Below are 14,004 nucleotides of genomic sequence, written 5' to 3'. Positions count from 1 at the left end.
GTGTTGTGTGCATGAGGGCATATATAAATTTACCATAAGGCACAAGTTTGCAGTAAGGCTAAAACTATGGGTTCCTTCCATAATAATGGTCTTGATTGCCCATGTGAAGAATTATAGTTGGTTCCTGACCACAGGTGAGGAATGAGGTGATTGTCCCATGGATAAAGGCAATCCTGCCATAACCTTCAAATGACAGTCCTTGAACTGATGGTCTTCCTTCACACACATGGTCCTTTTTATCAATACCCTTGACAACACACTACACAGATCACCCCATGACAGTTCTTCATGTATCCTCAACCCATGCAGAGGAGAGGCCACCTGGCCATTCGACTGGGCTGCTGCTTCCCATCCTCTTCATGGCCAGGTCCGCTTCCCCCACCACAGGTTCTGCATGGACTGCTGCCAGTCTCCCCACAGGGCCCCTCCCACCACCCCTCACCCCCACCCCGCGCTCCCTCTCTCATATCTGTTTTGCAAAATTGCCTGATCAGCATCAGCAAGGTTCCAATGGTGTCCCAAATCAAAAGCCTTCCATCATTCCCCTTTGCCTAAATGATAAGGCTCAACCTCCCAACACTGGTTGTTACGGGTTGAATTGCGTCCCCCCAAAAAGATATGTTGGAGTCCTCACCCCCACCCAGTACCTCAGAATGTGACCTGATTTAAAGATAGGGTCTTTATGGAGGTAATCAAGTTAAAATGAGGCCATTGGGATGGGCCCCAATCCAATGAGACACAGAGACATACAGAGGGAAAGGATGGGATAGACACTGAGAGGAAGGTGGCCATCTACACGCAGGGAGAGCAGCCCAGAGCAGAGCCTTCCCTCAGCCCTCAGGAGGAGGCAGCCCTGCAAACACAGTACTTCCCCACAGATGCCCCTTGGCTTCCCACCTCCAGGCCCTAGCCCATGTTCTCTTGTTTTATGCTGGTGTCCTCTCGAAACTGCATATACTCAATGGGAACCATCCTTCAAAGCCCTTCTAAGACATCGCCACCACCTGCAAACAGGTTCTCAGAGTCCTCCTGGCCGAAGTAATTCCTTCCACCTCTGAACATCCTTGGCTACTTGTACTTCTGTACTGCAACCCTCATTTCTACTTTTCATATTGTAATTATTTCTGTCTATGTCTCATTCACTGACTGGATGTGAACTTCTGGAGGGCAAGAGAGAGGTTGGGTTCCTTGCTCTGTCCCCATGGGGCCTAGTCCTGGGCCAGACGGAGGCCTTCTTCAAAAATATTTGTTTAATGAAATGGAGTAACCAACATTTTCCAAATGAACCTCCTTTAACCCTACTGAGCTTTCTGCCAACTTGAAATGGCTTAAGCTAATTATGTAGCCTCAATCCAACATTTTTCAGGGCTCTAAACATGAAATGTGTTTTTCTTACTACATCCACTATGGTTTTATCTAGTGCCCTACATCTGTTATACATCTGTTACCATCTAATTTGTCTTCAGAAAAATCAGAGAAGTAACCTTACTATCAATACCAATAGTTTTCCACACCATTTTGCCGCAAGTCCTCAGCTACAAAACAACTATATACAGATAGTGGTCCACACATACAAAGGACTACTATTCAACAATACAAAGTCATCAACTATTGATACATAGTACGACATGGATGTACATCCAAATAATTATGCTGGATGAAAAAAGGCTAACATAAGAGTACATACTATATGAGTACTTACACATAAAACTCTAGAAAATGCAAACTTATCTATGGTGATAGAAAATAGATCAGTAGCTGCCTGAGGAGTATGTGGGGAGAAACCAGAGGAAAGGATTGCCAAGGGGTGTGAGGAAAGTTTTGGGGGTGATGGATATGTTCAATATCTTGATTGTGATGTTGGCTTCATGGGTCCATACACATCAAAGCATTTAATTATACAACTTTAAATACGTATGGTTTATTTATGTAGATTATACCTCGATAAAGCTGTTTTAGATAATATATATTATACACACACACACACACACACACGCATTTCTGCATTAGGGTGTTTAAAATCTCTTCAGGGCCATGAAATCGAGCACCAGATAGTCTTGTCTTGACAATGCAATAATAGAACTCAGTTAAGTAGAAACCAAAATCACATCATTAAGTCTTTTTCAGAGTTTTTTAAAATGAGGATTTAACTAAAGTTTTGGGTTTTCTTTCTTTCTTTTTTTTTTTTTTAAAGATTTTATTTATTTATTCATAAGAGACAGAGAGAGACAGAGGGAGAAGCAGGCTCCCCGCCAAGCAGGGAGCCCGATGCGGGGCTCGATCCCAGGACCCTGGGATCATGACCCGAGCCGAAGGCAGACGCTTAACCATCTGAGCCACCCAGGCGCCCGGGTTTTCTTTTTAAATGTATCAGATTACTCTTTACACAACCATTTGCTTTATCTGTTGGGAATTTAGACCTAATATTTGTTTTTGTACTTTTCAAGGTATGGATCATTGACTAAGGAAGACAGTCAAAACAGAATTTTTTCTGTCTTCAAATTGCCATTGTGTAAAAACAAACAAAATTGCCATTTTGTGCAAAATAACACACAAAACATCAAAGACATAAATTAGCATTTTGAAACTATGACAAGGGGCGCCTGGGTGGCTCAGTCAGTTAAGTGCCTGCCTTCGGCTCAGGTCATGATCCAAGGGTTCTGGGATCGAGCCCCACATCGAGCTCCCTGCTCAATGAGGAGTCTGCTTCTCTTTCTACCTCTGCCCCTTCTCCCGCTCATGGTTTCTCTCTCACTCACTCTCTCTCAAATAAAATCTTAAAAAAAAAAAAATATGACAGAGTGCCTACTCACTGGGATTATTATTTTCCCAGTGACAATTCTGACAAGGAGTGTTTAGAAGCTGCTGTGCTATTTAGTTCAGGAAACAAGCCATAGATGGTGTTTCTGCCTTCCCTCCTACACCATCAGTAAGCAAGGAATCTGTGTTCTATCTTTTTGCTGTTTTTGCAATCATGTAACAGAATGACTCCCAAATATCTTGTGAGTTGCCAAAAGATGATGCAGCGTGTTGGGATGTGAAAAGGGTGCCTCGTTGATCATGACTGAGCCAGACCCCCTGACCTGGCACTGTGGTCCTGGAAAGCTGCTGCCCCAGCCGAAAGCAGCTGAAGAATCTCCAAAGCACGCCCCCTGATGCATGAACCAGGCCCGAACCCTGTCAGGACAGCCGGCCAGACCCGAGATTCTGGAAAGTTCAAAATATTCAGAAAGGCTCAACTCTGCCTCCCTGCCCAAGGCCCCATTCCCCCGGCACGGGAGAGCTCTTGGCGTTAACACCGACACAAGCCAGGGAAACACTTTTAATGGTGAAAAGATCTCTTGCAAATGGCTGGATTGTGAAACTCACCCCGCCCTGGGTTCTGTCGCAATCACAGCCACAGCTCTGGGGCTCTGTTTTCAGAGAGGGAGACAAACCATAAGAGACTTAACCAAAGGAAACAAACTGAGGGTTGCTGAGGGGAGGCGGTAACTGGGTGCTGGACATTACGGAGGGCACGTGATGTGATGAGCTGGGTGTTATACACAACTGATAAATGACTGAACTCTACCTCTGAAACTAATGATGTACTATATATTGGCTAACTGCATTTAAATAAAAAATTCAAGATATGTGGAAAACCTCAGCAGAAAAACAAGTGGCATTTCTATAGTTCAGAAAAAAAAATCTAGGTCCTTATCCCACGATCCTTCAATAGCATCCCTGTTGAGTAGCTGTAGAGAAACAACTTGAAGCAAAAAGGAAATCTCTAGAACCTTGTTTTATAATGGATTGCGAGCAAAGCTCTGTAAAAGATAAATGAATAAAGCCCATTCAGCAGACCCCGTACAATCACAAATGTGTATGAAGCCAGAGAATGTTAGGAAAAAGTTGAGAGATCTCATAGTGAATTCCCTTTCATCGAAATGGCCAGTGTGAGAAGGCTTCACCTAAGCCGTTGGTCTCTTAAGCAAATGCCTAGTAAAATACACTACCCCGAAAGGCTGACGCTGCAGAGAATAATGTTTAGGCGTATTCCCTAATCTAATATTTCCTTAGTGGAAAGTGGGGGGGAGGGGTGGGTGAAAGAACAGCTGGGTCCTAACACACCCAAAAAAGTTTGCTTCTACAGCATTTTCAAACCAGTGATTTGGTTGGTTTGAACAGCCCCTCCTTTTGTTCAGCCACACTTCACCACTTTAAAACAGGAAAGATAGAAGAAAACTTCTTGGTGAGTTTCATTTTAATCATTTCATTATTTTCCTCCAATGGGAACTACTGTCACGTTGACAACTATGATGTTCCTCTCTCAGGCTGTCCAGGAAAATTGTTCTTCGGGAGAAGTCAGGCTCGCATCATTTAATCAAGTGGTTTTTTGTTATTTTTAAGTCCAGAAAACAGCTTTATCAAGGACAGAAGCAGTTAATTCTGGTTGTTAAAAAAAAAAAAAAAAACAAGTCAGTGTTTGTTTGGACCAGCAAGAAGTCAGAACATTTGGGTGACAGTCTGTACATTCTCTGAACACTGGTACAGTCTGTCAGCTTTAGGTTTTAAAAACCAGTATGTAAAACACTGGGTAATATGCTGTGCACTACTTACTGTATTATTCCCACTTGGTACACGTTAGTAACATCCTGCTATTATCAACCCGAGGAAGAGGACTTTCTTCCTCAAGGCAAAGGTTTAGAGCGAGCCGTGGCTGGCTAAAAGGTGGCCGGAGGATGGGCAGAGTTCACCGCCGCCCACGCAACCTGGAACGTCCCGTGGGCTCTCTACTCAGCTCCCACGGGCACGCACACACCCGCAGAACCAGCAGCCTGTGCCCACTACCCCTGGAACATTTCCTTTAAATCGACCGTAATCATTGACTTGCATTCCCCACAGAAACCATTGCTGGCTCTGCTTCCAAAACAATCTCTAAGTTAACTTCATGTTTGGAAGCGGATTTTATTCATTTCATTTACTTAATTATGATCTTCGTGTACAGAGTTTATTTCATTTTTTAGCACTTCCGTCTTTTTCTAACATGTCCAGAAGCATTAACTTCAAATTCAAAGCCTTCAACGATAAGCTCACCTTTGAGGCAACAACATTCCAAATGATGAGAATAAGGAATGTTCATGAGGCATTCCTGCTAAGTGTACCCTACACTTAGTGCACTTTTCTTTTTACCAAGTAGTTATTTTTTTAAATTTATTTTTATTTAAATTCAATTAATTAACATATAATGGATTATTGGTTTCCCAGGTAGAGGTCAGTGATTCATCAGCTGCATATAACACCCAGTGCTCATTCCATCACGTGCCCTCCTTAATGTCCATCACCCAGTTACCCCATCCCCTGTGATAGCGCACTTTTAAAAGTTCCCTCAGCTATGGTACCTCACCAGTAATGCAGAGATGAGGAAAATGTGCCTCAGAGAGGCTGAGGGGCTTGCCTGAAGTCACACAGCTCGGTGGCGGAGGTAGAGCTCAGGCCAGAAGCCAAGGTTTCTATTTCCTCTTCCAGAACACGTTGGCCACATCAGTCTGCCCAGAGGGACTACCTCAGGGGACGCTGGCTCCCATTTACCTCCCCTTTCCTGGCTACCTCAGAATTTTAGTTAATTTACCAAGTGCCAACAGAGAAGAACAGATCAGTGGAGAAAGACTAAATAGTGGGACCAAAAGGGGGTTTAACGAATAGCAATTGTTTTTCCTGAGACCATAAGCTCTATTTGAATCCCATTAGTTTTTCTCCAAGATAAGAAAGGTGGAAAATGTAGCCCATAACCATAAACTTCTTCTAAGAACCCCCACCCCCGTCTCTGTCCGTAATCTGGCTGAGCTTGTGATGAGAAAAACGTAATGACTGTGGAAGGGCTCTACAAACCTAGCATCTGATCTACCAGGAGCCGAAGAAGAGGGAAAGAACAAAAGTACAAAGAAGCTTGAAAGGAAGATCAGAAGATGCTAGGGCAGCAACACAGATGTAGCCCCAAAAACCTGATAAGGAAGGCCAACCCAAGGAGGGAGGAAAGTGCATGCAGCTCTCGGGGTCTGGGTACCGCCACTCAAGGCCCGCGTTCTCCCCTTCTGCAGACGCTAGTTGATTCAAATTACCCTCAAAGCCAAGGAGCAGAGCTGTTAACAGCCAACTGATTGCAAGATGTATAAAAGCTGAAGGAAAAAGAATTCCCCCAAAGCTACACCCACAAGAGGCACGTTTTCCAGTTGAATGGAATTCTGTTCCTGGAGACGCAGAAACTGTAAAATTTACTCTAGAAGATGTAAGTCCTCATTATTTTCGCTGCCTTAAGTGTTCTTTGTTTAAAAGAAAAAAGAAAAAAAGCGTCTCCTGGCTGAGATTGCTCTCTCACAGGCAACTTTTCCTCCAACTGAATGACCATCTGTTCCCCCTTGGAATCGGAGAATCAGAGGAGTTCTGGAACTCAGCACTTAGAGCTCACACCTGCTACAAATTCACAAATTCTTCCAAGTCATCACAGCACCACAGGGCCCCCTGGTCGGCCCCACCCAGTTCCTCCCCCAACTGATGAGATTCTTTCAAAGAGCTCATAGGAAAAATTCCACCCAGACGCAACACACCCAAGAGGGGGCAGGAGCGGGGTTGGGTAGATGCTGATAAACCCAAGTCAGTTTGTGGGCGCAGAGCAGGAAACCCCGCCCCATGGAGCCTTGGCCCGGAGCCGAGCAAAGCGCATACCGGAAATAAACCTGCCTTCCATCTGGGAACCCCCGGATGTCCTCACCTACAGAGCAGCTGCTCCGCACACAGGACGCCCCCAAATGCCTCAAATACTAACAGCAGTCAGCTGGATCGCTGCAGCGGAGTGGGAGGTCGTGGACTCTCCGGAATCACTGCCACGAAGCGTGAATGATGCCTGAAAGGAAGCCATGCCTAGTCCAAGAAGGAGAAGGTAGCGCTGTCTCCTGCCGGCAGTCCACCCAAACACCACCAACCCGTGTAGCGGGAGACCTAGCAAACCTCAGGCCATGGCCGCTCCCTGCCATCTCACCAGCATGCGCTGTGGCGGGCATCACGCTCACACACCCTCGGGTGTGGGTCCAGACGGCAAGGGACCATGCGGTGTGGAGGGGAAGAGTCTAAGACAAGGAAAGGTGCCTGGATTTGGATCCAGGTCGGCTCCTTCCTAACGACATGACCTTCTGTAGAATGGGGCTGATGGCCCCCATGGAGTTGCTCTAAAGACGTGAGGTGATGAAGTGGCCCCTCCCATTACAGTAATGTGCTCTCGGGGAAGGTACTCTCACCGAAGTCAGGCCCTGAGTACTTGATTAAAATAAGACATCAAAAGGACAAGACATAAATGCTGCTGAGGATGTGGAGAAAAGAGAACCCTCCTAGACTGTCGGTGGGAATGCAAGCTGGTGCAACCACTCTGGAAAACAGTATGGAGGTTCGTCAGAAAGTTGAAAATAGAGCTGCCCTATGACCCAGCAATTTCACTTCTTGGTATATATGCAAAGGAAACAAAAACTCTATGTTAAACAGATCTCTGCACCCCATGTTCACAGTAGCATTATCTACAATAGTCAAGACATGGAAATAACCTAAGTGTCCGCTGACTGAAGAATGGATAAAGAAGTTGTGGTATATACATACAATGGAATGCTATTCTGGCATTGAAAAGAAAGAAAAATTCTACCATGTGACATGGATGCTAAGTGAAGTAAGTCAGAAAAAGACAAATTTTGTAGGTATACATTGTATGTATGTATAGATTCTCACTTATACATGGAATCTAAAAAAAAAACCAAACTCACAGAAAAAGAAACCAGATTTGTGGTTAAGAGGCAAGGGTGGGGTGAGAGGGAACTGGATGAAGGCGGTCAAAGGTGCAAACTTCCGGTTGTAACATAAGGTCCTGAGGATGTAATGTACACCATGATAAGTGTAGTTAACACTGTTGTATGGTAGATTTGAAATCTGTTAAGAAAGTAGATCCTAAGAGTTGCATTGCAAGAAAAAAACTTTTCCTCTTTTTTTTTTGTTTCTGAGATGGTGGATGTTAACTTACTGTGGCAATCATTTCACAACATATGTAAGTCCTTATGCTGTACATCTTAAATTTTTGCAGTGCTGTATGTCAATTAAATCTCAATAAAACTGGGGGAAATTTTTTAAAAACAAACTGTATAGCATAGTGGACAGTATGAAAAATGATACAGTCCAATGCATCATAGCAAATAACCCACAATAAAGATTTATGTGCACATGCATACACCCAGTTCTCAATCACTTTTACATGGGAATTGCCTTCCATGAAATAAGAAAGAAGGTGTAATTGTTCTTAATAGTTGAGTACTGTGCAATGCACCAAAGACACACACTAAAACGTTAATAAATGCATTCCCCATCGCTATGGGGCCAAAGGCCAGTAGCTCTGGGTTTGCGGGCAGCTCAGCCACTTAATGTCACGTGACTGTGGATAAGTTAGGGAACATCTAGCCTCTGTTTCCTCATTGGCAAAATGGGGACCATGGTTTTCATCTTGAAGGGTTGTTGCAAGAATTAAATAACCTCGTATATGGAATAAAAAGCCCTAACGCAGCACCTGACACACTAAAATCTCTTTACAGTTTCAGAAAAGTAATGAGTCAAAATGCCCACATATACAAAAACCCTCTCTGCTCCTAGTTTCACATAACGATGCCCAAATTCGCAATCTGGAATCGAAGGCTCTTCATATATGCAAGCGGAGCAAGGTCTAACCCTTCTGGAAATGCACATGGTCCCTAAGATGAAGTTTCCTCCTCTAACGTTTACTTTGCTCTCTCCCCTTCCTGGTTCCTCTTCCTCCTTTCCCTCCACCATCCCTAGAAACTCCGCTCTGCCCCATCCCTTGCAAGGCCTTGCCGGCAAACACCTGCCACTCCCAGGCATTCAGCTGGACGCAGCTGCCAAACTGCATTCTAGCTCCAGCATCTCAGTCAACCTCCAGCCCTGCACTTCTACCACCCGAGAAGGATCCCTCAGTACTGCAGGATGAGTTTCCAAAGGACTTTCACTTCCACACGGCTCAGGTTCTAGGGATCAAATCTTGAAGACCTCACCTGACAACGAGCCCATGAATTGAGAGAAGTGACTGGGGCTTCTGGATTCATCAGAAACACCTGGGAAATTCCATGTTAAACAGCCATTCATTCTCTTTAAGTATAAAGAGGCTTTGACTTCCATCATCCACCAATCATCAAAATTTAGGAATCATTTAGTAGTTGAAAAATAAGATAAAGCTTTCCTTTCCTAGCTCTAAAGAAACAGAAAGAAAAAAGTCAAGACTGAATTAACTACCTAAGTTAATTTCAAAATTTCCAGCTTGATCAGCTAAAACAGTCTGTTCTTATTTTTTAAATTTCACACTTAAAATGCAGTATCTAAAATGTAAAAACACACTTGAATTGTTTAGGTGACTATTATTGAAGAAAAACACCCAGGTCACTTATTTTGGTTCTATTTAAGAAAAGAACAGAAACATCTGTCATTTCTTATAGCAATTTTTGTTGTCCTTCCCACTGGATGGCAAAAATATGCTCCAACTGCCTTTCATTAACCTGCTGATCTGGAGGTGATTTGCTCCTCACTGACGACAAAGGATCTGTTCCACTGAGTTTTGGTCAAATACAACAATCAAATCATCATTTAATTTTGCAAGCACTAAAAGAATTTCAGAAAATTTAAAAGAAACATCTTTTAAATGAAAAGCATGACCTCCCCAAATGAAAAATTCATTTATCTGAGTTGCCACAAGTCTTCAGGTTATAGCAAACCACAAAATGCAGTTCTTGGGTAAAACAAATGATATATTCCTGACTAATAATTCTAAGTTTAAGCACATCCATTCAAATCGTGTTGAATACTTCGTTCGTGTCTCTGCCACCATGTAAAAATCTTACTCAGTTCTCTTTTCACTGACTGCCGGCCATGGACTGTGAGGTCTACAAATTACCGAGCAGAGATAACAGGCACTATGACAGTATGCATCCCCTCTGACAAATCCAACTCAGGGAGCCAGAATTCCATGTCTGCCTGTTTCTCTGTTTATTCGAAAATGGGGTGTCTCTTCTAGGTGATGGTGGTTGTTGCTGTTGGCCTAACAGGAATTATCCCTTCCCTGTTTGCAGTTCCCACAAGAGCCCAAGTGGAATGATCTGGAGACCACTTCCACCCCACAAAGCCTGAAGGCTCATCTACTGCCTTCTGGAATAAGGTTTCCTGGAGTACAGTTTCAGTCTGTCCCTTTGCTTTGCCAAAGACAGATCCGCCTACTGGCTATTCTTTGCTGTAATGACAACAGTGCCCTAAGACAAACAACGCATTCTTAGGGGAAAACAATTAATTTCAACCATCCCATGTGTTCCCCAACAGCCATTGATTCACATCCCTCATCCTCTGATAACTGACTTACACAAAAACACAAAGGCTTGCCAGAAGAGAATTGAATGTGTGTGATGTGCTTAACGGAATTTGTATTCTATTGCATTGCTTCCTCTTTGTTTTTCTTTTAAGATGATGAAATCTTTATAAGCAAATCAAAAAGATTACCATTTTCTCCTGACAATTTCTTAGCTGAATCCCCAAATCTAACATGGAAAAAAAAAAAAATGACTCACTTTAAGCAAGTTACTGCTAGGACTTCAATTTAGAGAGCTACAACACTGGAAAAGGTCCGTTTTATGGGGACATTTGGAGAAAACTCGCCTGTTTTAGGACACGGGCTAGAACAAACCTCTCAGCTAATCCTACATTTCAACGTTTTTAGCAGTATACGTTTTGGAATCTTCTGTGTGCCTCAGCGCACACAATATGGATCTAATTAGGTCCAGCTGCCTTATGTTAGTAATAAAATTGAAAGAAAAAAAGAGGTGGGGGTGGGGGCTTCGTTCACCCCTCCAGTGCCCCGGTGATCACAAGCTCGCAAGTCGTGCGCATCGTCCATGCTCACTCAGGGCAACCACGCTCCCAAAACACCCCAGTGCGCCTGGGGCTGCGCTCAGCGCTCAGACTTCTCAGCTGCTGGTTTTTCTCACCCTGGAAGAGATTTACGGACGGGCTGGAGCTCAGCGCTCGGACGCCACCCACCGCCCAGGCCCCGGCGCACCCCGCCCGCTCCTGGGCTCAAGGACTTACACCAGCGCGGACGGACAGGGCATCTGGTTCCAGGCACAGTTGTACTGAGCCTGAATAAAACTCTCACTTCCCTCCAGCACAGAGCAGCTCACATTCTTGTTCACGATGTAGGCGCACCAGTTCCTGGGGTGAAGGAGAGAGAGCGAGAAGCCACAGTGTAAACCCTGAGAACAATGAGGCTGGGGAGAGCGGGGCGAGCCGATAGAGCAGCGGACCGAGCGAGGGTCAGGGAGCCCGCCGTCTCTGCGGAGGCGGGAGCCCCAGAAAGCAGCCATCCGGAGGGTACGCGGGTGCGCCTTCGGGGAACCGGCATCTTAAGCCGCCAAAATACGCAAAAGCAAAGTACCTACGGTCCCAGGGGCTTCCGTAATTCCCGAGAGTATTTTCCTGATCGTCCTGCTCTGCGGGACACTCCCTACACCCCCACAGCCCCGGAGGCAGCACTGCTCGAAGGGCTGGCGAGATCACCCGGGACGCCTCGCGCCGGCCGGAGAGCGCACGGCCCCCCGGGAGGAGGCGCCGCCCGGGCAGCCCAAGGGGGACCCCACGGCTGCTGCTCATAGTCTTTGGCAGGGCAGCTGCGGACCCGGCAGCGGGTCGGGAAAGGGTAGGCGGGGGGGCCAGGGCTCCGTGCCGGGAACGAGGAGAGGGACCGCGCACTTACTTGTTCCTGGCTCCCGGCCGCGCGGGGTGCATGGGCTGCGGGCCGGCGTGGCACAGACCCGCGCCGCCCAGAGTCAGCAGCGCCAGCGCCCAGCGCCAGGACGCGCGGGGCCGGAGCCGTGTCCGCTGCCACATTCTGCGCGCGACGGGCGCGCCCCGCCTGCCGGATCCGGAGCGCTGAGGGTCGAGGCTGGCGCCGCGAGGCTGCGGGCGGACGGGGCGCGGCCGGAGAAGGCAGGAGAGGCTCAGGCGCTTCGCGACGCCCCCACCCGCACTTCGCGGCCGCCCCCTCCGGCTTCTCGCTCCCACTTCTCCTTTTCCACCCCGTGCACCCGCGCTTCTCCTCGGTCCCTCAATGACGCACAGGTTCCCCCGGGTGCCGCCCTCTTTATTTCACTTCCCTCTCCGAAACGTGACTCTCCCTCCACCACGACCCCCTGTCTCCGGTGCCCTTGCCTCTCGGCAGGGGGTTTGGGGTGAAAGGGCTAAAGAGTTTAGGAGAAGGGTCTAAGTTACAGAATTTCCAATTACTCATTCCTTTGGTCTCTTCCCAGAAGCGGAGCAACTCCGCCTCCCACCTTCCAGCAGGCGCGCCCCGGCCCCATGGGGATGTGGCCGCAGTCGGCGAGTCTGGCGGTCCTCACGTCGTGCCTGTTGGTGCCCGGGTGCCGGCTCCCCGGAGAGCGTGAGGGACATCTTTATCAGTCCCTCGGAGGGACTCGACTCGGGTTTCCTCCTCTGGCAGGACGTCGCCATTCCCCCACATTAGGACTTTAGAGTTCAGCGGGAAAGGAACGCGGGTCCTCTTCTCTGAACTCTGCCTAATGCATCCGGTTGTTGCCAAGTGAACGTGCAGGGCAGCGTGGGGGACAGCCCCACACTTCACAACAGCTACCGAAGCACAGCATCAGACTCTAATAAATGCTACACTACATTTTGAAAGATAATCTCACAGCCTCTGGTTCTGATGTCCTACTCTGAACTTTTTCTGTCAACATTAAAGGCCACAATGGTTGCGTTTGCTCCTAACAGTTCAAACACTGCTAGGCGTTTGTCTTTTCACTTGCTTGCGTATTTTCTGCCTATTCTTGAGTTACACTAATCTCTACCAATTTCTTTTGGGGATCAAACAACTCCAACTTCCACCGAAGAATGTTACATAAAATCTCTACCAAAGTGTTGTATGCTGGGGGGTGTATTTGAATCAACCTGCTTTTTTTTTTTTTTTTAAAGATTTTATTTATCTATTTGACAGAGAGAGACACAGCGAGAGAGGGAACACAAGCAGGGGGAGTGGGAGAGGGAGAAGCAGGCTTCCCGTCGAGCAGGAAGCCCGATGTGGGGCTCGATCCCAGGGATCATGACCTGAGCTGAAGGCAGCCGCTTAACTGACTGAGCCACCCAGGCGCCCTGAACCTGCTTTTTTTAATGAACACTAAAGTGAGGTTATTTGCAGACTGCATAAACTACAGTATCTGTGAGTGAACAGGTTGCTGTTGGCTGTGGATTGTTATATGGACAGTAAACATTTGCTATGTTCCCTAAATGAAGCCATTCGTCCATTTTATTTCTAATATGATTTGATGATGTTGTTGGACCTTTTGATTTGCAAATGGAAGAAAGGATATTCCCTAAGTAGAAACTTCACAAGAGCCAAGCAGAAAATTACACCATGTAAGGAAATAGTCTGTCCATGAACTTTCTTAATGGAAGATCATGCACATAATGGGCTGAAGTCATCCCAGCCTTAAGAAGAGCCCCCTGGCTAAAAAGTGGTCTTGTGTAACCCAATCTTGTTTTTGTGATTTCCTATCATCCCCATCCTAACACCATTTTTGTTCAGGAAGTGTCATAGGGAAGAAACAGAGCACAGAAATGAAGGATAGTGACAGAAGAAAAAAAATGAAGGAAACACAAATGATGCATGTCTACACCCAGCAGCTAACCACACGTCTCTTCAGTACAGGTAACTCTCAAACTTGAGAGTGAGTTGAACTGCTGCGGTCAAATCTGCTTTTTCCATTGAATTAAAGTTATAATAGGAAACTAATCTAGTCCAAGAGTTTGAGGACCAATGACCACACTATATTTAATCAGTTATAAATGGCACTTATCAGTAGATAAATTTTATTCTGAGCATCTGTTATAAGCTAAGCATTGTGTAAAAATACTGTGGATTCACAAGTGAGC

At 46.1% G+C, this 14,004-nt stretch overlaps 1 protein-coding gene across 2 annotated transcripts in view; it reads right to left on the bottom strand.

Annotated features, from left to right (window-relative positions):
- Window positions 1–12,349, bottom strand: part of EMILIN2 (elastin microfibril interfacer 2) — a 52,031-nt gene extending 39,682 nt beyond the window's left edge. Inside the window, exons 1-2 of one of the 2 annotated variants that reach the window (XM_045886978.3) lie at window positions 11,816–12,349; window positions 11,152–11,274 (exon numbers count right to left, since the gene is read on the bottom strand). In XM_045886978.3, coding sequence (XP_045742934.2) covers window positions 11,152–11,274; window positions 11,816–11,949 — 257 coding nt within the window. In that variant the 5' untranslated portion in view covers window positions 11,950–12,349. Of the gene's footprint in view, window positions 1–11,151; window positions 11,275–11,497; window positions 11,728–11,815 lie in introns of those variants that run through there. The other variant, XM_064577868.1, reaches the window with a different exon arrangement.
- Between the last annotated feature and the right edge of the window lie 1,655 nt (window positions 12,350–14,004).

The sequence above is a fragment of the Mirounga angustirostris genome, unplaced genomic scaffold (genome assembly GCF_029215605.1).
Source record: "Mirounga angustirostris isolate CCGP_5_RB_7025 unplaced genomic scaffold, mMirAng1.0.hap1 SCAF_14, whole genome shotgun sequence".
Taxonomy (NCBI): Eukaryota; Metazoa; Chordata; class Mammalia; order Carnivora; family Phocidae; genus Mirounga; species Mirounga angustirostris.
The sequence above is the reverse complement of the archived record's forward strand: the minus strand, read 5'-3'. Positions and strand labels throughout refer to the sequence as shown.